The following is a 22,463-nucleotide window of genomic DNA, read 5'->3' on the forward strand; positions in this document are numbered from 1 at the left end:
ACAGCTCATTCAGTGAAGCTAGGGAGATGGACTGCCAAATCCCAATGATAGACCATTTTGAATCAAAAGAAAAGCAATTTTAAATATATATGAGCAAAAACAACAACAACAACAACAAAAGGGCAAAGAGCTACAGCCTAGATGTAAACCAGAGAAGCCCAGGTACTTAAGGACCACAAATCAAGGGATTTGGATTATCATATTAAGAAAGGACATTCTAGCTTATCACTTTTGCCACTCTGTGTAAAGGGACCAGCCAGGTTGTTGCCTAGGCAAGGTGACCTTGTAGGATTATACAGGCTCTTGCCTGCATGAGGATGCCCAGCCAAGCATGTCAGAGGTGAATGAAACCCAGCTTGCCTGCCATTCTTCAAGTGCCAGGCTAGCTGCTCCAGCATAGGGCTGTGACCACCTGAAGGAGAGGCAGTTTGTTTTTTTTTAATATACACAAGGTTTTGAATCACGGGCTCATGGGGCTGCATCTGTCCAGAGAGGACACTGTTGGATAGCAGGATGTGCCAGTTGAGAACAAGCCACTTTAGCATAAGGTTATTTTGAGCTGAAGGCAACTGAGAAGCAGATACAAGAAGAGCTCTCTGCCATCCCCTTATCTGCCTAGAAGCAGGACATACATTTACAAAGGTATTCTCCCTCCCCTCTCTACCAGGAAGGACAAAAGTTAATGACTGGAGACAACTTAGACCCTTATCAGCCAGGAGACAGCACCAGAAGAATCTAAGTAACAAACCTTACTAACTAGCTTTTATCTGTCAGTAGTTTCCCCATATATTTTCCCTCTCACATTTGCCACCACTAGAAATTCAAAGTCCTTTTCCTTTGTCCTGTCACTTCTCTAAGTATTTATTGTCCCTTTGCTAAGATGGTATATAAGACCAAATTTTAACTATCCCTTGAAGTTATTATCTCTGAGTACTCTCATTCTAAGTTTAATGCACACATTACAAAACTAGTTTTTCTCTCATTAATCTGTCTTTTGTCAGTCCAATTTACAGAACCCCAAGTAGAGAACTAAGGAGAATAGTGGGAAGAGTAATTTTTCCTTCCCTACCACACCTGTCCTTCATTCTCAAAGGGCAGGTTTTTTTTTTTTAATTTTTAAACATTTATTTATTCTTGAGAGAGAGAGAGACAGTGTGCAAGTGGGGAGGGGCAGAGAGAGGGAGACACAGAATCTGAAGCAGGCTCCAGGCTCTGAGCTGTCAGCACAGAGCCTCACATGGGGCTAAAACTCATGAACTGCAAGATCATGACCTGAGCCAAAGTAGGATGCCTAACTGACTGAGCCACCCAGGTGCCCCTGAAAGGGCAGTTTTGTTTCAAGAATTAGAAGGTCTGTAGCCCTATATGGAGTTAAGTACTAGATGATCTCAAAAAAGGGAGAAAGGAGAACTGAGGATACTACCTATGTACCCTCTCTTGGTAATAGGGTACCTCTGGGTCAGGAGGTGAAGCTAAGGTGAGCAGAGCAGTGTCATGGGAATGCAACCCGTGCAGTCCCAAAGAGCCCTATGCTTGTTCTAATGTTTTGCTTTTACTGTTTTAAAATTCTTAGTTTTTTTTCTAACAAGGGTCCTCAAATTCTCATTTTGCACTGGACCCCAGAAATTACGTAGCCATTCCTTAAGGTGAAGGTGGCATAGTAAAGTGCTGAGAAGTTAGAAACCACTCAATGCTACAGCCTCTAGGAGCACAGTTCAACACACAATATTGGACTTGGGGGTGAAAAGACAAAGGGACCTTAAGAAGCTACTGACCAGACCCTCCTATAAGCCATGGATTGGTAATGACAGAGCACCCAGGGACTGCTGCCAGGGATGAGAAGCTCAGGGTGGTTAATTTTGTAACCCAATCGCTCCTCCTTCAAGTATGAGAAGTCTGTGAGGATTTGAGTCCCTCAGAGAATTACTCCCAGGTACCAGATAACACAAGTACTCCAGCTCAGTGATGGTCCTTTCCAGCCCTCAATGATTACTGGTTGGCTACTAGCCCCAGTCAGCAGGAGGGAGAAACAAAGAGAAATGTCCTTACCGACTGGTTTGATCACAGACATTTCTATTCCCTTCTTTTAATAACGGGAAATTGAGGATTTGATTGTGATACTCATCTGCCCTCCTATCCTTCTTTTTACCCTTCAGCATTACAAAACAAAAGTTTATCTATTTTGAGAGAGAGAAAAAGCATGAACAGGGGAGGGTCAAAGAGAGAGAGAGTCCCGAGCAGGCTCCATGCTGTCAGTACAGAGTCTCAATCTGAGGAACCATGAGATCAATACCTGAGCCAAGAAAAAAGAGTTGGATGCTTAACTGGCTGAGCCAGCCGAGCGCTCCTACCCTTCAGCATTTTTATCCTTCTCTTTTAACTCTTATTACAATGTGCAATATTACAGAGGCTAATTTTCTATAGGAAACATTCAGGAAACTTCATTAAGATCATATGTATCTCCCCACTAATTCATCAGTTAGGCAATTAGGGTGAAGTGGACTCTTGTAGTGAAAATAAATTCTTTTTGAAATTTCAAAATGATAGTATAAATGAGATTTTAAGGCTTAGTCTACTATTACCTCCAGTTGACAGAATTATAAATTATTTCTTATGTTCTTTATAATATTTATTTTCAAAGTGTTTCATAATATTTTACTTTTGCGGTTAGAAAAAAATAAAAATTGTAAAAGATTTAGCCTGAGTAAAAACTATTTCCACATATTTTAGGAACATCTTTTTTCCATATAAACTGCTGATATACTAATTAGAAACCATTTTTACCTATTCATTAAAGCTAGTTCCTTAAGAACTTCTACTTGGAGCCTAGCTCCAACTGCTGTATCTTTTCATCTTTGTAAACCTTAAGAATGTCACTTCATTTTTCAAATGTGGGGTTTGAAAGACACAGGAAAAAGTAAAAATCATTCATAATCCAGTCACAGTTGAAAAAAAAATAATCTAAAATAAAAGGCAAAATATCTCCCAACCCCAGTTTTCTAACACATGAACAGATGTATCTCTTTTTTTAAATAAGAGAGAGATTACAATATTTTCATTTTTTCACATAAAAGTGTATCATGCACATCTACACTGGACAGCATACACACACACACACACACACACACACACACACACACACCTTGTCCTTTTTAATGGCTGTCTGAACCATGATTTATTTAGTCAATTTTCCCATTGCTGGCAGCAGATTGTTTCTTGTTATTGCAAATATGGCTTCAATGAATAATTGGGCATATGTATTTTTATATATAATGCTATTACTTTTGCAAAATTCTTAAGAATGCTATTCTTCAATTAAAGAGGACAGATATTTTAAATATTAATAAATGCTATCAAATGGGGTGCCTGGGTGGCTTGGTTGAGTGTCCGACTCTTAATTTTGGCTCAGATCATGATCCTGGGATCGTGGGACTGGGCCCCGCATCAGGTTCCACACTGAGCATGGATTCTCTCTCTCTCTTAAAATCAATCTCTCTCTCTCTCTCTCTCTCTCTCTCTCTCTCTCTCTCTCTCTCCCTCTGCCCTCCCCCTCAAATAAAGTAAGTAAATGCTATCAAATTATCCTCTTAAAGGATTGATCAATTATACTCTCATAGCTTATGAGTACCCCATTTCTCACATCTTTTATTGCACATAACATTATCAATGTTTTTCAAAAGTTCTTAATCTGATTCTAAAAGAAATGTTTCCATTCATATCCCAGAACATCTTTCCACACAACTTTTGGCCACTTGTGAAATTTCATCTGTAAATGTGTTCATGGTCATGCCTATGTTTTCACTGACCATCTTTCTCTTGCTGTTCACTTTTATACACTCGCTGCTCAGCACCCCCAATGATACTAGCTGAGTCACTCCTTCACAACACCCAGTGCTGAGGCTGCCATTAGACCGAGGCGAGAGCAGCATCTAAGAACATACCAGCCTCATTATTTAATATTTTATTGTTTCAACATCCTAGCATGAAAGAATAAAAAATGTCTGTCTACCTGCTACTAATGACCATAAGCATAAAGCTTTAACAGTGCTCTGGAATGTTCAAATACCAAGATAGCTTAATAGAAAGCATCACATCACAGCATACATAGCCATGAAGTTATTTTCTTCACATGAATAATTTCATGTGTACACACAGCAGTAAAAATCACAGCACACCTCATCACACTGTGAGCAGCCTTAAAGAGACAGAGCCATCTACTCGCAGGAGAAAATTGCTGTAAGTTGTTTTGGTTTTTGGTTTTTACTTAGAGAGAGAGAGAGAGAGAGAGAGAGAGAGAGAATACCAAGCAGACTCTACACCACTAGTGCAGAACCTGAAGGGTTCAAACTCACAAACTGTGGATCAGGGCCTAAGCTGAAATCTAGAGTTGGATGCTTAACCGACTGAGCCACCCAGGCAACCCTCACCAGAAAATTTAAAAATAATTGCGTAGAACATTATCATCCTTTGTAAAAATATCTGAATGTTTTAAAAAAAACTAAAATATAATTTACCAAAAGATGACAAATGTTTGGTTAGAATGGTGAGTTTGGGATATATATATTTTTTGCCTTCTTTAAATTCTCTAAATGGTATTTTAATTTCATCATTTTAAAGTAAGTTTTAATTCTGAAATTAGAGTGGTGGTGGTCACACAACTCCATGAATATACTAAAAACGGAACCATATGCCTTAAAAAGGTAAATCTGTTATGTGTGTTATTTCTCAATACAGTTGTGATCTTCATAAAAGTAAAATTTTAAAGTTAAATACTGCACTGTAGGGGCAGGAAAGATATGGGAACTCTGCATTTTCTGCTCAATTTTGCTATAAAAACTAAAACTTCCCTTAAAAATAAGGCATATTTTAAGAAAATACTAAAATGCAGCCTTTGTTAATTTCTCACTAATTTTATGTTTAAAATTCTGGGAGGCAGTAGAATACATAAAAGCTACAGCACAGATAAGCCTCTTTTCAACCCCCTGTTCTTGGCAATGATATCTGATAAGCAGCTGAATGTGGCTTCTTAAAGCATCAATGAAACTCGTGTCAGCATATTCAAAAACTTCTGGGTGACTTTGATTCTAAGGTAACTTACTGGGCTTGTGTAGAGTAATCTATGCTCCCACTATGCTTAGTAGAATTAACAATGTTGAGTTTGACAGTATCTTAGAGATATCCATTATTTCTCTTTCTATTCTGCTCAGCTTCTAGGGCCCCAGCTGATGATTAATGAAAATTTCAATGTGTTGAACTATTTCATATAAAATTAAGTTCTAGGTTAATTAAAAAGCCACCAAGAATAAATTGATTCCATTTATCACCAGCGTACTGTAACGGACAGGAGCTCTCTGGGGGCTGGCTATTCTTTTAGAACCTTCTATCCCAAAATGGGATAACTTACAAATATTGTATCTAAATGGCTAAACAAGAAGCCATAACAATCATCAAGATACAAGTGAAACTGTTCTACTATAATGAATTTGGTAAATAGACTTCCGAATGTTTCTTTTCTTCAAAAACGTATATAAAAACAAGATCCCTTTTTATTCCCAAATGATGAATGGGAACAAAAGAATATTTCTATGTTATGGTGGTCTAGCGTATGGAAAAGAGTCACTACTCCCAACTTGGGATCTTTAAATTTACTCCAAGTGTTGTGAAATCTGTTCTTGGAAGCTCAGGTAGGAGAATGCTTCTCCCTGAAAGGAAACTTGCAAAGTCCTTAGGGAGAAGTCCTTGAATACTGATTGGATTTCAAACTAAGAGCATAAGAAAATGTTACGTTCTCTCTAGCCAAGCCTGTTCCTCAAGACCTAAATTAAGGTATTGCTAAAAACATGGAACAAAATTTAAACAACATTTGTCACAAGATGGTAGCACTTCTTCTTTCACTTTGCTACCGTGATACAAATCTTTGGGGGCGACAACTCATTCAAGTGGCTGTGTGTTCAGATCATCTTCCTGTGACAGTGTAATTTAGCAGGAGCATCTGTGACTGGGGACAACTTTCTTCAGGATTTGTTTAGCCTGTTATACATCAAGCTGTAGGGACTGACCTCCCCAAACTGCCACTCTGCTCTGAAAGAGGTGAAAAGGAGCCCAAGAAAGCACAAACAAAAACCCAGAAGCTGAAAAAATACAAAAGAATCCACTTGATGAATGAAAAACACAGGAAACTTTTGACCGAACATAAGTGATCTATGGCTGCTCAGGTTTTAATAAATTTAAATCACCGACCATCAAAACAAAAACTACTGACGTAAGATTAATATTTGTTCTCATTTTAAAGTATATTATTTTTTCCATGCCTTTTATTTTTCCCTTCAACTTTAAGGGTATAAATATTCTATTCTGCCTTTAAAAAAAAAGTCAGCATGGAGAAGGGACACATTTTTTTGTTCTATCCTACAGGCACTGTAAAGGACATGGCCATAGCTCTAAGAAAAAAGTTACTTGTGAAGTAACAGTGCCTGGCACAAAGTAGATGATAAGCTCCCAGTAAGTACACACAGAGAACTCTGCTCTTGAAAGTTTTATGTGTCTATTTCTTCACATGTGCAAAGTAGTTCAATGAGTACTATTTTTCCCTATTTCCGTATTAAATACTACCTTCTACCACATCTAAGGGACAGACAGATAATATCTTGCTGTATTGCAGGAGGGTAGGAATGAGATAGATCATTATGCATCTGTTTCTTCCCTGATTAAATGCTAGAGCTAACTTCTAATGTCAGAGACCTATGATAACACAAATTCGCTCTGGAGAAGGTGCCTTCTCCTATCTTCTGTTTGAGGTTCGTGGCCATTGGGCCACAAAATTTCTCATGATTCACAGAAATGATAGCTTAAAATGAAATCTGGTTTATTTGGGGTTTGGACAAGAGATACTTTTTTAAAATTTTTTTAAAATGTTTTTCTTTATCTTTGAGACAGAGAGAGACAGAGCATGAGCAGGGGAGGGGCAGAGAGAGAGGGAGACACAGAATCCGAAGCAGGCTCCGGCTCTGAGCTGTCAGCACAGAGCTGGACACGGGGCTCGAACTCACGGACCGTGAGATCATGACCTGAGCTGAAGTCAGACACTCAACTGACTGAGCCACCCTGGCGCCCCTGAACAAGAGATACTTGAGGAATCAACTTTATAATCACAGAACTGTGCAGATGCGCCACACAGCAAAGTAAAACTGTGATTTCTAATGAGGAGACATAATGTTGTCAAGGGAGTCACATAATCCAGGAAAAAAGAAAAATATTTCCTAAAAAAATAAAATAAGAAACTAAGAAGGTCTAACAGACTTCTTTGTAACCTCCCTTAGGGATGTAGTAAAGCCTTCATAACATGAGTCACAGAAAATTACTGTGGGGCCAGACTCTCACATACTGGAAAGTCATACTGGCCAGAGGGTCTGTGTTGTTGAGCAGGGGTAAAAAGGAGAAAGTAGTTCAGTGAAGGCATAATGCAGAATGTCTACCAAAGCTCTCGTTTATCCTAATTTTGACTTCTACTCTCCCAAAGAGAAAAGTTTACAACATCCAAACAAGCTATTTTTAAGGGAGAGAAACTCTGCTCCAGATAAAAGAAAAGAAAAGAAAAACACATAACACCCAGGAAATCAACAGCAACATTGCATTAGTATACACAGATCCTTTACATCTCTGCCAAGGAAGGTGGGGATTAATCCAATCACTGTTGGCTTCCATGTAAGTCATTTGAAAGAACTTGGGGGGAAAAACTGAAATGGGAGTTTAAAATCAAAATGTTCTAATCACTAGTAGTAAAAATAGATGTATTTTAGGACTTACTGAATGCAATATATTGTGATAATTCTTATTTATATGGTATAATTGAAGGATGAGGTTAACCAAATGTTACCCCTCTCAGTATCAAATTTTTTTAAAATAAAAGTATTTTGAACAGAAATTTTTCGATAATAAATTATACACTGAATAGAATGTAAACTGTTCTTGGTGTCTCGGGGCCATTATTATTAGGCTTAGATGTAGTAACATGATATCTTAAGGGAATTATTCAAGATGGTCTGTTCCTGTCAATGCCCTTCTGCCTTAAAACATTTTTGTGCCTATTTTAAAATAAGTATTCTGGGGGCGCCTGGGTGGCTCAGCCAGTTGAGTGTCTGACTTCAGCTGGGGTCATGATCTCGTGGTCTGTGAGTTTGAGCCCCACGTCGGGCTCTGTGCTGACAGCTCAGAGCCTGGAGCCTGCTTCGGATTCTGTCTCCCTCTGTCTCTGCCCCTCCCCCACTCATGCTCTGTCTCTCTCTCTCCTTCAAAAATAAATAAAAACATTAAAAAATAAATAAATAAAATAAGTATTCTGCCTCCTTCTTTCACGTGTTTAACTGTCACTTCTTATTAGGTCGGTGAGTCTTTTTCTCATAATTCCTTCTTTTAAATTTATGCTTCTTGTGCCTGTGCAATAGGAGATCAGATAATCAAGAAGGATAGAATTGTATGTACAGAAAGAATCACTAGGTGCCAAGCAAAAGCCTAAGAAGCTCCCCTAGGAGTTTGGAGAATGAATGATATCTGTTTTAGCTGCCTTTGCTTTGCTGTATCCCAGACAGTTGAGGTCATTGTACAAGTAATTTATAGTTAAATCCAAGCATTTCTGTACATTAAAAGCAATAAGGAAAAGATGGCTTTCGTCTCTTTAATGTGCCACTCAGAGTAGGCACTCTGTATCGTACCTGAAACAACAGCACTCAGAGTCTCATTATGGACATTCTGTGTAAGTTTAATTCCCTTCATGGCCATGATTTTGTTAAATGTTACTGAAATAAAAAGTACAACATGCAATCTGTGAGCACCAAGCTTGTGAAATTGGAAAAAAAAAAAAAGTGCCCCACACCTATATTATCAATTCTGTGGTGCATCTTCCACTTCAGTGAAAGAAAGCACACTACCTTTATCATGTTGATGCATATAATTTGTAATAAAATGGAAGAGATAGAGGAAAACAAAGTGATACCTGTAATAAAACACTGAAATTATTATTGCATTTCACAGTCTATAAGAACTGCACATTCACAGGATTACAGTCTCCACCAAACTGCTGACCCCTGCCAAGAGGGAAAGATTTACTGCACTCCTCACACCTGAAAAGGAAAGGTAGGATTAGTTCATGGACGCTTTCCCTTTCAGTATTAATAGAGTCAGTGTTTATACTAGATGAAACTACATGATTCCCAAACAATGAGGAAACCTCTACCTTGCCAAATTTACAACCTCTCACATCTTATCTCTTCTGTTTCAAAATGTTCTCTAATATCCACAGATTTGTGTTGTCATTATAGTCTAATTTCTCATAATTCTTTTAATAGGTTTATAAAATAAAACAATAATCATGATGATGTTTTCTTTTGTTCTTATATTATTTTCTAAGTAGTTCAACATTTTTTGCAAATATTCACTCTCACAGTCGTTGTTTATTAGGAAAAAAATTATGCTGGACTGACAAAACTAAGGCAAAAAATTTTAAACATTTAAATTTATTATATAAAGTAGATTTATACCCTCCTGCTTGGCCAAATGTAACAAGTTTCCATTTTAAGTTCTATTCCTTTAGCAAGATTAAATTCCATGTGCTTTTCTAGCTACACCCACAGATTCTTGTAGCCCCCATCTTCCTACCTGGTATAAGTAATCACCTGAACTGTCTTTATACCATAATGTCTTTTTTTCCCCAAACTTTCTTACAGTTTTTCAAATACCAACCACGTTCTTGAACTTTGTAATTTATACAGCTCTTATCAGCTGTTTTTTAACATTTTGCCATAAAGCATTTGTGCATCTTTCCCCTACATGTTTATAGCCGTGTTTTGACCATGGTCCCCTCTATGCCCTGAAACTCCTTTATCCTGGCACAGTGGCTATACTAAGGAAGCTATTTATTCTCCCTACTTCTATGTCACAGTATGAAGCATCTCCTTAAACTCAAAATACACTTTTCACAACCTCTTCCTTTCCCAGGTCTTATTCTTTTAAAGGAATCACATCAGTCTCAAGTAGAAACATGAAACTGAATACTTTTCTTATGGTTTTTGTCAACGTTACAATCAAAAGTCTCTTCCTTTAAAAATTCCTAAATTTATGACTTCCATCCCTCTCCTAATGTTACTGAATTTATTGCTATGACAATTAACAAAATCGCAACATAAAAGTCATCTCTCTACTTACATTTGGCCAGGTCTATCCAAGAGGTTTGAATCACTGGAAGGTCCATCCACTTTCAGAGAACTAGTCCTATTTCCCATGGTTTTACTTTTCATTTTTCATTTATTTCTAAAACATAAACTATATTAGTGGTTCCTTATTCAATTTAGATTCCTTTTATGTATCTCTTAGCTGCTTCCTTAGCTTAACTACTTTGTTAGTGGTAATCTTAAATCCCATCATCACTGAAGAACTGGATATTTTAAAGCTTCACTACTTTTTGTTATTGCTGTCATAATGCTGTGAATGCCACAATATTGCTTTTGAATGCAATTTTCTGGGCCTGACTTACAAATGTCCTCTGTTGGATTGGCTGAAATCAGTTACATGTTTTCTTTTGTAGGATCTATTGCTACTGTATACTGCAAAATTGTGCCTATGGATTTGTCTTTTACAATCTACCCATCTAATAGTGGGATATGTTAGCCAAGAGTTGAGAGAATGTATCCATATCATTCACTCTTTATGAGAATGTGTCTCCAGTCATTTTATACCTTACCACACTGACTTTTAAAGTGCTCATATTGGTATATTTTCCCATTTAATTCAACTCATCAACTATTTACTGAGTGCCCATGAAGAGTACAATACTGAACTATACAAACTGGGAACCGAAAATGAAACACAAATCATAATGTGTAAATCTACAATCTTAACAGAGGCAGGATACACAATGCTCCAGTACTAGAATATAAAAAATACACTTTTCTTCCTGACCTTCTAAATAAAACATAGTAGGCTATAAGCATTCTTCGATTGCTTTGATTCATATTTGCCAATTTGATTATTTGCAAGGCATTCCTTGAGATTATGTATACAACAGTAGCCACAGAACATGTAACAATTTGCAATTTAATAGAAGAATAATTTCATAAATCAATACCAACATCTCAATCCCAATATGCTTTTGTTGTTCTCTACTTATAATATATGGAGGGTTTTTGGTGGAAAATTACCTACTGTAGTAAAATGAACAATTTGGGAATGAGGAAAATCTCTAGATATCGCGTTTGGAAATCTCAACATATACTTCTTATCTCACTTTTCTAATACACCCTTTCTCTTGTCAGTTTTTTTTTTTTTTTTAAACATGATTTCCTCCGAATGAATCAGTGCTGTGATATGCAGGAAGGAACTATCTCTGCGATTATTCTACTTGGTGCTTAACAAACATTATGGCAATACGCCAAAGTACATGTTGGGGCTGGGGCCTCAAAGATTAATCAGACATTGTCCCTGCCCTAAAGGAACTCACAGTCCTATGAGACAGTGTTGTCTGTGTGGGGTGAAGGGAGGCAGGTATTAGTCAATCTTATACCACTTCTCCCTAATGTCTGAGATCATAATTCTACATGGAATTTCAAAGATCTCTCATGCCTGTATTTTATATGAAAAGGTTTACATTTTTGAGACCAGGAAAAAGTCTTCTCATTCCTCTTATTTGAAATCAAGTATTTTCCATAGGTTATTTGTTTTCCTCTGCATAGCACAATGTTTAGTTTTATGTTTCTTTCTTCCCAAAGTCTTTTAAACATGACATGTCAGACCTCAAGTCATTTTTTTATCTCTTGGTCAGGTTTCTCTTCATCTCTCATTTCATTACTCTTCCTCATGGTCAATCTCTTCATAAGTCTTCACAACATTATTAACCTCATATTTCATTTTTGACATTTGCTTAAGCAGACTCCTGTGCAGGAAGACTATTAGAGGTCTTTATTGTAGAACTGCTGTGGTTACTATATAAAGAGTTCATACTTTATCTATGGTTGTGGAACAGATGTGAATTTTTTTTGTATCACAACTCAAAATGAATTTTTCCCTTAGAGATAATATTGTTAAGTGGTGGTTGTGGTATTTCACCCAGATCTCCATTGAGGAATTAAGGGCTTATTCCCCTAAATATTTAATGCTGCTACAGAACGTATGTCCTTAGGTAGGAGAGTAATAGCCCCCCAGAGACGGACCCTTTCTAGTCCCTAGAACCTGTCAATACATTACCTTTCTTAGCAAAGGGACTTTGCAGATGTGAGTTAGCCAAGGATGTTGAGATGGGAAGATTATCCTGGATTTTACAGACAGGCCCAATGCAATCACAACCACCTTTGCAAGAGAGGCAAGAGTGTCAGGAGTCACAGGAAGAGATGTGATGACAGAAGCAGAGGCCAGAGAAAGACTGGAAGATTCTAATGAAGGGAGCAGAATATGCCACCTCAAAATATGCCATTTTGGCATACTGATTATTTTGAATTAAAGTTTCTTGGGAAACAGGCAGTGCAAGAAGGACACTCTTAACTCTCCTGTGCTCTCCCTGAAGGCAGGAAATAACTCTCTTATGTGAAAGATACCCACCCTGTGCCAAGAGGGTAGAAGGCATCCTTATTAGCAGAGAGGCAAGTCAGGGCCAAGAGGATAAATAAACAAACTTTGTTACTTTTTCACTAAAATAGTACCCCAACCCCAAACCTCTTTGTTTTGTCAATTCTTCACAAATTTATTGTTTGCCTAAGAGGTATAGAAGATTCCTGCTTTGGACACTTCGAGTCTCATATTTTTAGGGGGCTCCTGTACATATGAAATTAAATTTGTTGTTCTCCTGTTAAGTTATCTTATGTCCATTTCATTATTAAACCAGGCAGAGAACCTGAAAGGGAACATTTTTCCACCCCTACACTACATTGTTGGCCTTGAAGGTGCAGGAAGGAACCACAGGCTAAGGAAGGCAGCAGTCTCAGAAGCTAGAAAAGGCAAGGAAAGGGATTCTCCCCTTGAGCATCCAAAAGGAACACTGCCCAATGGCCTCATTTTAGACCTCTGACCTCCAGAACTATAAAATAATAAATGTGCATTGTTTTCAGCCACTAACTTCATGGTAATTTGTTTCAATAGCAATAGGAAACTAATACACATCTTGAGAAAAATTATCGAGGTTTCTGTGATCAAATAAATGGGGGAAACATTATTCACTTTATCTCCCTCTCAGTGCCTACAATTTGAGAAGTCCTACAGTGAAGAATTCTGTTTAACTTTGTTTAAACTAGAATTTTCCAAAAGTACTTAACCGTAGACATTTTAAGGACTGTTTAACAGTACTATTCATGGAGCCTACTTTGGGAAAAAATGCTTTAAGGATTTATGCTATGGATAATGGCACCCAGAAGAGATGCAGATATTCATTTATCTAGACTGAAATTCCATCCACTGATGCTGTTTCAGTGAATTATTATTGAGTGTCCATTTTAGCTTTACATTGTGATAGGTATTGGGATGAGGGAAGAGGAGGTGAGACATAAAGATATAGAAGAAAATATTACTGACTCCAAGGAAATCATCATTTAATATGAGATATGACATATTTACCAAAAACTGTAAACCAGGTAGAAAACATTAGGTTCTGTGTGTGTGTGTGTGTGTGTGTGTGTGTGTGTGTGTATGTATGTATGTATGTATATATGGGCAGGATGGGCTGTGAAGTTTGGAGAAAAAAAATGAATCATTTCCAGGAAGTTGGGGGTGTCAGAGAATGAATTATGAAGAGCTGGGATTTGAATTTGTCTTTTTTAAAACTGTTTTTAATGTTTGTTTATTTTTGAGAGAGAACGAGAGAGAGAGTATGAGCAGGGGAGGGGCAGAGAGAGGGAGAGACATAGAATCTGAAGGCACAGAGCCTGACACACGGCTCAAACTTGTGAACTGCGAGATCATGACCTGAGCCAAAGTCAGATGCCTAACCAACTGGGCCACCCAGGTGCCCCGTGAATTTGTCTTTTAAGGGCAGGTAGGCTGATGATGATGAGAAGAGAGGGAAGAGAAGAAGGGCATTGTGCAGTGGTGGCATCAGAGTAAGCAACCCTACCTATGACAGGCACTACCTGACCCAAGAACTAAGTTGTTCCCTACTGGGGAAAGACAAGCCTTGGTAAGCCACATCCTTGTCTGTGCAAGAATCAGAATTACAAATTTGCGGGGTGGCAGGGGGGTGCCTGAGTGGCTCAGGTGGTTAAGTGTCCAACTCTTGACTTTGATTCAGGTCATGATCCCAGGGTTGTGGGATGGAGCTGAGCATGGAGCCTGCTTAAGATTCTCTCTCTCCCTCTGCCCCTCTCCCCTGCTCATGCTCTCTCTCTTAAATAAAAAATTAAAAATACATACATACATACATACACAAAATACAACCAAACACTTAATATAAAACTTTGGGGTATTTTTCTGCATGGAATAGACTTTCTGAGACTCCCTAAAATATGTACCTGGTAAAGTTTAGACTACAGATGTTTTTTGCTTTTCCTGGTAAATATTCCTAGTGGTAAGGATATAGCCTTTTTATTGTTCCTTGGACCTCTAAACTTCTGTTCAGAACTGGAGTCATCTGTTGAAAAAGTTTCAATGCCAACTCTATGTGTGTGAAGACTAGGCTTTAACAGTAAATGGGAAAGGGGGACCATGTCTGTGCTACTTTCGCTTCCTGTTTCGTGTCAGCTTTAGTCTCCTTGGGAGCAGATACTGTCTCACTGTTTGTTCTTTGTAAGCCTCAACTCTAGAGCAGTGGAGGCACTTGGCATACATTTGTTGAAATGGTGAAAGGATTATCGAAGTGAAATCTTGGCTCCACTCAAACCGACTCAGAAAAAGAATTTTCTTAAACATTTATTTCAAAATGAAAAAGGAAGAGTAAAACATGTGGCATTTTAGAGGTAAGGAATTCAACAGAATTTTTTGGTGGGGGAGGGGCCTTTAGCCCCTAGAAGAAATAAGGCTTCTCATTTTCTGGAAGAGATGCCTGCACTATCCGTAGGCTTGATCCAAAGAGAGTGGTGAATCAAACACTTATTTTCTGACTGTTCCTTAAAGAAAGAAAGGGTGGGATTTAGAGGATCACAGGGCTCCTCCCAAGAAACACATTCATGTAGGTGTGACCTCTGGAGATTGTGTGCCCCCGCCCGTTTGTCTGGCAAACACCTGCTCATCTTTCAAGGCAGCTCGAATGACAAGTCTGGGAGGCCCTGCGGCTCCCCGTGGCAGTTGTTTACTCTGCCCTTTGTGGTTTCCAGCACTCTGTGCAGAACTCTCTCAAATATCACTAATCGCATTTTATACGGTTATCTGCTTACATATCTGGATTCAATTCCATAAACTTCTGCTAGGGCAATGTTAGAGTCAAAGGCAAAGACTCCGGCCTTTAGAAGCTACTTCCTTCTCCAGGAGGCAGACCAGCATACAACTACTTATAATTCTCAGCAACTGCAAGAGAACATAATGCAGAGAGGAGGTAACGGGAGGGAGGGCAGGGTCTTAGTTCATATCCTTAGGTCTTGGCACAGTGTCTGGCACATAACAAGTTCCAAACATGTTAATGGAGGGAGGGAGATAGGAAGAGATGAAAGAAGGGGGGAGAAAGGGAGAGAAGGGAAGGAAATGACAAAAATGCCCCACCCCATCCCTGTCACTGTGCTGAACATTGTCAATCGATTAGTTACTATAAAGGTGCTATTCTCAGGTCCCTGGAAGAGATGTTTTGGAGCAGAGAGTTGATGTTTCAGTCATACTTGGCACACAATACCATACATGATAATCACCATCTGAGGGCAGCAAGTCATAATTTGTCCTGTATTTAACTCTCATCCCACTCCCAGGGGGTCTACAGAACACAGACTTACAGAGGTTGCGTTCTCTGAAAGCACTAGCTCTATGCCAATTTAATTCTTGGGTTCTGCATCATTAGACCAGCAGGCTTCCTTGCTTCTGCAAAAGGATTTAACTAGAATTTTAGTGCCCTCAGAACTCTGTCTGCCACCCAGCTCCCTATTTCTCTGCCAGTTTCATCTGCACAATGCATCTTGGGTTACATATGGCAGAGAGAGAGAGGAATCTCATTTCAAGCCTCTGCTGTCTGCATCGCACAGCCCTCCCTGAGCAGCCTCTATTTCACAGGGGAGAGAAGGGAGGAGGCAGGATGATCAGCCTCCTCAAAAGATGAGAGTGTAAAGTATTTCTCAAATTTTCATCTTCAACAGCTGGTATCATTCAACTCCCTGGGGTGGGGGAGACTATGCTTTGTCGCTTAGCTAGCAATATAATCTCTAGCTATCCTGATGCCAAAGTATCAATTACAGGTTCATTTGGATGATGGGATAAATTGGTGTTGAGACCACTAGACAATGACAGAAATTGGAGGTGGTGGGAAAGGATGCCAAAGGGGGGCTGACCTCTATCCTGAAGTACAGTTGAATTCTTCCTATCCTTGCAAATTAAGTAACTTAATTCTAAACTGCTAGTTGTCTCATGAAGAGAAACCCACCCGCAGCAGAAGTGAAGCAGGTATTCCTGAAGGTTTTTCTTTGAGGGCATAATTAGAGAGATGTTAACACTCCTGCAGCATCCCAGCTCTCCCAGTGTTATAACAGGAGGAAATCGGAAAAAAAAAACAACAAAAACGATGACCTGCATTTAAAAACAAATGTTTTACCAGACACAAAAAGTCACATATTATATGATTCCATTTATATTAAATCGCTACAATAGGTAAATCCCTAGCAATAGCAGATGGGCGGTTGTTAGCGGTTGAGGGGAAGGAGAAATGGGGAGTAAGCGCTTCAGGGGTACAGTGTTTTCATTTGGTGGGTGATAAAAATGTTCTGAATGTACTAACTGCCACTAAATTGTTCACTTTATGTTATATGAATTTCACCTGAATTAAAAAAAAATAAATGTTGGGGCGTCTAGGTGGCTCAGTCGGTTGAGCGGCCGACTTCGGCTCAGGTCATGATCTCGCGGTCTGTGAGTTCGAGCCCCACGTCGGGCTCTGTGCTGACAGCTCAGAGCCTGGAGCCTGTTTCGGATTCTGTGTCTCCCTCTCCCCCATTCATGCTCTGTCTCTCTCTGTCTCAAAAATAAATAAACGTTAAAAAAAATTAAAAAAAAAATGTTTTATAATTGAGGGCTTCAGTATTTCGCATTGCTCCACAATCTACCGCTGCTGGGGAATAGGGAGGACTTTATTCCCATTCCACAGTGATAAGAGGGATTAAGTAGGTCTCTAAATTCTAATACTTGTCACCTTTTGGCCTTTCCTACGAAAAGCCTAGTATATTCCCAGAATGTCTGTCACAGGGAAGTAATTCAAATCAATGACCCCTGACTTGCTTGGCCCTTGACAATGAGCAGCAGCAGCAACAGCAAGAGCAGCAACTGATCATCACAGGGCTAGATAATCAAATGTCCATGGGGCGCACCTGTTTACCAGCCTCTCAGCCAGCCACCCACACTACACCCAGGTGGCCTAGCTGCATTCGGGGACATGAGACAAAGACTATGGGCCATTTTAATTCAGTAGAAAAATATGAAGAGCTTGCTCTTGCCACACTCTTTCAGAGTCAAAGAAAATTAATTTTAACAGAATAGAAGCATCTTTGGAAGGGAGGCAGTTTTTCCCTTCTTGTTTGATACTAAGAAGAATATACGCTTCAACACACAGATCCAAAGCAGTCAGCTGTTAAGTGAAAAGAGAAGCCCACAAACTTAGGAGGAATAAAAACATATTGAGAACAGAAGTTAAAAGAAGGGGCTTTGAAAAGAAACTACAAGACTATGTAACATCAAAAAATGGCTAACAACTATATTCATTTAAAAAATTTTTTTTTATTTACATTCAAGTTAATTACCATATAGTGCAACAATGATTTCAGGAGTAGATTCCTTAATGTCCTTTACCCATTTAGCCCATCCCCCCTCCCACAACCCTTCCAGTAACTCTCTGTTTGTTCTCCATATTTAAGAATCTCTTATGTTTGCTAACAACTATATTTAAAAGCAGGTAGGGGACTGCCCAGTCTTACCCAACATCTCCCCCCTCTCACCCCACACCATGCATTCAGGGCCACAGACAAGTAGGCCTCCCAAGTCCTCACCCAACCAACTTTCTGAACCATTCCATTTGTCTCACATTCTACTTACTTCTTGACATACCTCCAATTTTTCTGGTTTTGACCTTATGACTTTTTCTCCAACCACAGTTTGTCTCACCACCCAGACTTTAACACTTAGCTTTGCGATATTTTTTTTTCTAGACCAAGATCTAGACATTCCTCTGGGAATACTGCCTTTGGTGGCTTCATCCACATTTAGCCTGACCCAGGGATGTCACTCTTCACTGTGACTCACAGAAAAGTGTGCAGTTCTGTTTTCATGTAACCTTCCCTTTTCTCAGGTGTAACCCTTAAGACTAAGCCTGAAAATAAGGCTCTAGTGCTGATTTCAGATTCACAAATGGCTAGACAAGCTTCATATTAAGTAAGAATTTTTAAATATAACGAGAAAGCAAAATACATTCAATGCTTTCAAAATCCCCTGATTCTATTGCAATATGCCAACTGACTCAGAGAGCCATGTTATATTTTCCTATGTTGTGTGAGAAAAACCCATGTGATGCTGTCACAAAATGTTCTATATACCACAGAAATTACAGTATTACTTTCCTGGAAAAATTCCAAAAGGAGAGAAATAGCATCTGTTTTCTATGTTGGTCATGCTATGGAATGAAACGCAAATGGGAAGTAGGTTATAGAGGGGGCATCTATTTTCTCTCTGATAGGAATGCTGAGATAGAGCACCAATTTTGAGCTGTCTTGAGGTTAAGCAGTATGCATGGGGAATGCAATGTCGTATGTATGCGATTCCTGTCCTCGGCCGGAACAAATCCTTGTCACCTCCATCCTCACATCACTGCCACAGCAGTGCATGTTGAATTGCAATAATCTGGCTCTTCTGCTTACTGATGCTGACTTTAGGCAAGTCACTTAAGCCTTCTGAGCCTATTTCTCCACCAGTGAGACAGGAATAATAACACCTATTCTTTATTACTGTTATGGGTTAAACTGTGCCTCCAAAATGTACACTGAAGTCCTAACCCTCAGTACCTCAGAATGTGACCTTATTTGGAAATAGGGTCATTGTAAGTGTACTAGGGGAGATCATACTAGAGTAGGGTCCTTAATCTAGTATGTCTGCTGTCCTTCTAAGAAAAAGAAAGATGGCCACATAAAGACACAAGCACACGAGAATGACATGTGAGGACAGAGACAGGGACTGACGTGACACAAGCAAACCTAGGAAAGACAAGGATTGATGGCTACCACCAGAAGCCGTGAAGAGGCAAAGAAGGATTCTCCCCTTTATGTCTCAGAAGGAGCATGGCCCTCTCTTGATTTTAGACTTCTAGGCTGCAGAACTGTGAGAAAAAAAATTTCTGCTATTGCAAGCCACTTGGTTTGTGGTACTTGTTACAGCAGCTCTAAGAAACTAATAAGGTGGGGGAGGTTTATTTATTTAGTTAGTTAGTTAGAATGAGTCTGTGTGTGTGTGTGTGTGTGTGTGTGTGTGTGTGTGTGTGTGTGTGTTAAATGCAGGGGAAACAAACACAGAATAAACCAAGTAGGCCAGAAGAAAACAAGGCCAGAAGGTAATTTTTCTTATGTATTTAAATCAAGGAAATGACCTTATTTTCTCTGGAGCCAACACTGCCTCTCTGAACCTACCTCCCACTGTTGTCCCTCCCCCCTGCTCCAGCTCACCGGAGCATTCCTCCTGTGAGGAGGCTGTGCTTGAAATATCTCACCATGTTCACTCCTTAGGGTCTTTGCATCGGCTGCTTCCTCTGCCTAGAACACACCCAGGGTGAACTCCTACTTCCTGTCTTTCCTCAATGAAGCTGACCCTGGCTCTGCCACTTAAACACTGCAATTTGTACTCTTGTGCCACCCAGCACTCCCAATTCCCCTTATTCAGCAGTTCTTTTTCTTTTTTCCATATTCTTATTGGCTTCTAATAGCCTGGTAATTTATTTTTCTATTACATGCAGTATTTATTATCTGTCTCCCTCTATGCTAGAACATAAGCTCCACGAGGGCAGGGATCTTCATGTTTTGCTCACTTATAGGAACAAGCATCTAAAACAGTATCTAGTTCATAACAGGTTCTTGACAAAGTTTTTTTCAAATCCATTATTTATTTTTAATTAATCACTTTGTAATTACAGAAAACTGTACATGTGTACTATGAAACATCAGAAAAAATTAAAAACTTAAAATTCCTACCATTCAATAATATCTTTCAAATTATGATAAATCAGAATGATTTATATCTTCTTTTAAATGACTCACTAAGGAATTCTCTTTATATATATATATATATATTTTTTTTTTTTTTTGAGAGAGACATAGACAGCATGAGTGGGGAGGGGCAAAGAAAGTAGGAGAGAAAGAATCCCAAACAGGCTCTGCACTGTCAGTGCAGAGCCCAACGTGGGGCTCAAACTCACAAACTTGTGAGATCATGACCTGAGCCAAAACCAAGAGTCAGATGCTTAACCAACTGAGCCACCCAGGCGCCCCATATACATTTTTTAAATGTTTATTTATTTTGAGAGAGAGACAGACAGGCAGAGAGAGAGGGAGTGAGAAAATCCCAAGCAGGCTCTACACTGTCAGCACAGAGCCTGACAGAGGGCTCAAACTTACAGATCATGAGATCATGACCTAAGCCAAAATCAAGAGTTGGATGCTTAACTGACCAAGCCACCCAGGTGCCCCAAGGAATTCTGTCCCTTAAGGAAAAATGTCATGGTATAGATAGCCTCCATATTACAAGATTTGGTATGTGGGTTAAAGGAAATAATGTATCCACACAATACTAATGATTGTCATAACAACTCAGATAGTTATTTTCTTTCTTTTGATCTTATCTTTAACTTTCATCCTTTGCACCAACTTCTAAGAAGTAGCATATACCTGTAGACAAGAGAATGGTATAATGTTGTTCTTACAGGGGAGGCACGTGGGGAAGGTCTCCCACTCCTCTCACTCAAGATGGAGTCTCCAAATTCACAGTATCAAGCTCTACGGTCCAGATGTACCATGAGACACAAGGCCACTAACTATTCCATAGAATTTTATAACAGTAACAAAACAATACAGTGATGATTACATTTTTATATTACATCCTCCCATTGGCAAAGCTTTTCATTTGCGATGAAAGAAAGGAGGCTAAGAGAATTTAAGTGACATGTCCAAGTTTACACATCTGGTAAGCAGAAGAGCTGAGTATTAAATCTAGAATTAGAAGGTCATCAGCGACAAGGATCTTTTTTTTTTTTTTTTAAAGTTTTTATTTATTTTTGAGACAGAGTGAGACAGAGCATGAATGGGGGAGGGGCAGAGAGAGAGGGAGACACAGAATCGGAAGCAGGCTCCAGGCCCCGAGCCATCAGCCCAGAGCCCGACGCAGGGCTCGAACCCACGGACCACGAGATTGTGACCTGAGCCTAAGTCGGATGCTCAACCAACTGAGCCACCCAGGCGCCCCAAGATCTTTTAACTTGATAGTGAAATGCATACTAATTTCTAAAATCCCACTCACATTAAATAAAATGCTCTTTAGTACTTTCTCCATAAGCTACTTCCCTCCCCGTCCTCTAAACAAATGACTTACCTATCTTAATAGCCAAACGTCCTTTCCTTGCTGGGTAACGGTCCACCAAAATTTTCTTCTTGTAAAAAGGAGATCAGTGGTGAAGTGTTTCAGGAAATGGGATACATTGTTGAGAAAATCTGGGGATCACTGCTCTTGTGAACTGTTGAGAAAAAACAAAACATCAAGAGCTTTATACCTTCAGTCCTCTTGGGAAGCCTTCAAAATGAATCTCTTTTCCATTCTGGCAGAAGTCAGTACAAAGGAGTTTTTGTTTTGTTTTATTTTGTTTTCTGGTTTTCAATTAGGTTTAATAATATTAAACTTTCATTCCTTAGCCTAAATTTATTCTAGACTCTTAAAAGCATTTATTGTAAATTGTTTCTACTTTTGAAGGGACTGGAAAAATCATGGCCATGAATACAGAGGCTTCCAATCCTTCTTATATACAGAATTCTCACATTTATTTCTCATGGTAATTTAGCTAAAATTCAAGGAGCTAGAAGACACAAACTCAACCTAGCAGAGAACTGAAGGCAGTAATCATTAGACTGTTTCCACCCCTCCCCCCCAGAGGTAGCAAAGGCACTTTTTTATTCAAACACCAATAACAGAATTAATGAGGTTAATGGGCTCTCTGGGGGTAGGGCATGCACAACCTCTTATAAACACTCCAGAATAAAAACTGTGACATAGTGACAGTATATTTTAACTGGAATGGATGTGGGAAATATCCAGGGGATAACCCCAGATTCAAATATTCCCTT

General features: G+C 39.1%; 1 protein-coding gene across 10 annotated transcripts in view; it reads right to left on the bottom strand.

Annotated features, from left to right (window-relative positions):
• Positions 1-21,802, bottom strand: part of CRACD (capping protein inhibiting regulator of actin dynamics) — a 139,690-nt gene extending 117,888 nt beyond the window's left edge. Inside the window, exons 1-4 of one of the 10 annotated variants that reach the window (XM_042936326.1) lie at positions 21,718-21,800; positions 10,201-10,317; positions 8,993-9,119; positions 8,712-8,795 (exon numbers count right to left, since the gene is read on the bottom strand). In XM_042936326.1, coding sequence (XP_042792260.1) covers positions 8,712-8,778 — 67 coding nt within the window. In that variant the 5' untranslated portion in view covers positions 8,779-8,795; positions 8,993-9,119; positions 10,201-10,317; positions 21,718-21,800. Of the gene's footprint in view, positions 1-8,711; positions 8,796-8,992; positions 9,120-10,200; positions 10,318-15,344; positions 15,417-21,717 lie in introns of those variants that run through there. The other 9 variants (XM_042936325.1, XM_042936323.1, XM_042936324.1 and 6 more) reach the window with 9 other exon arrangements.
• Between the last annotated feature and the right edge of the window lie 661 nt (positions 21,803-22,463).

Source organism: Panthera leo, chromosome B1, assembly GCF_018350215.1.
Source record: "Panthera leo isolate Ple1 chromosome B1, P.leo_Ple1_pat1.1, whole genome shotgun sequence".
Classification (NCBI taxonomy): Eukaryota; Metazoa; Chordata; class Mammalia; order Carnivora; family Felidae; genus Panthera; species Panthera leo.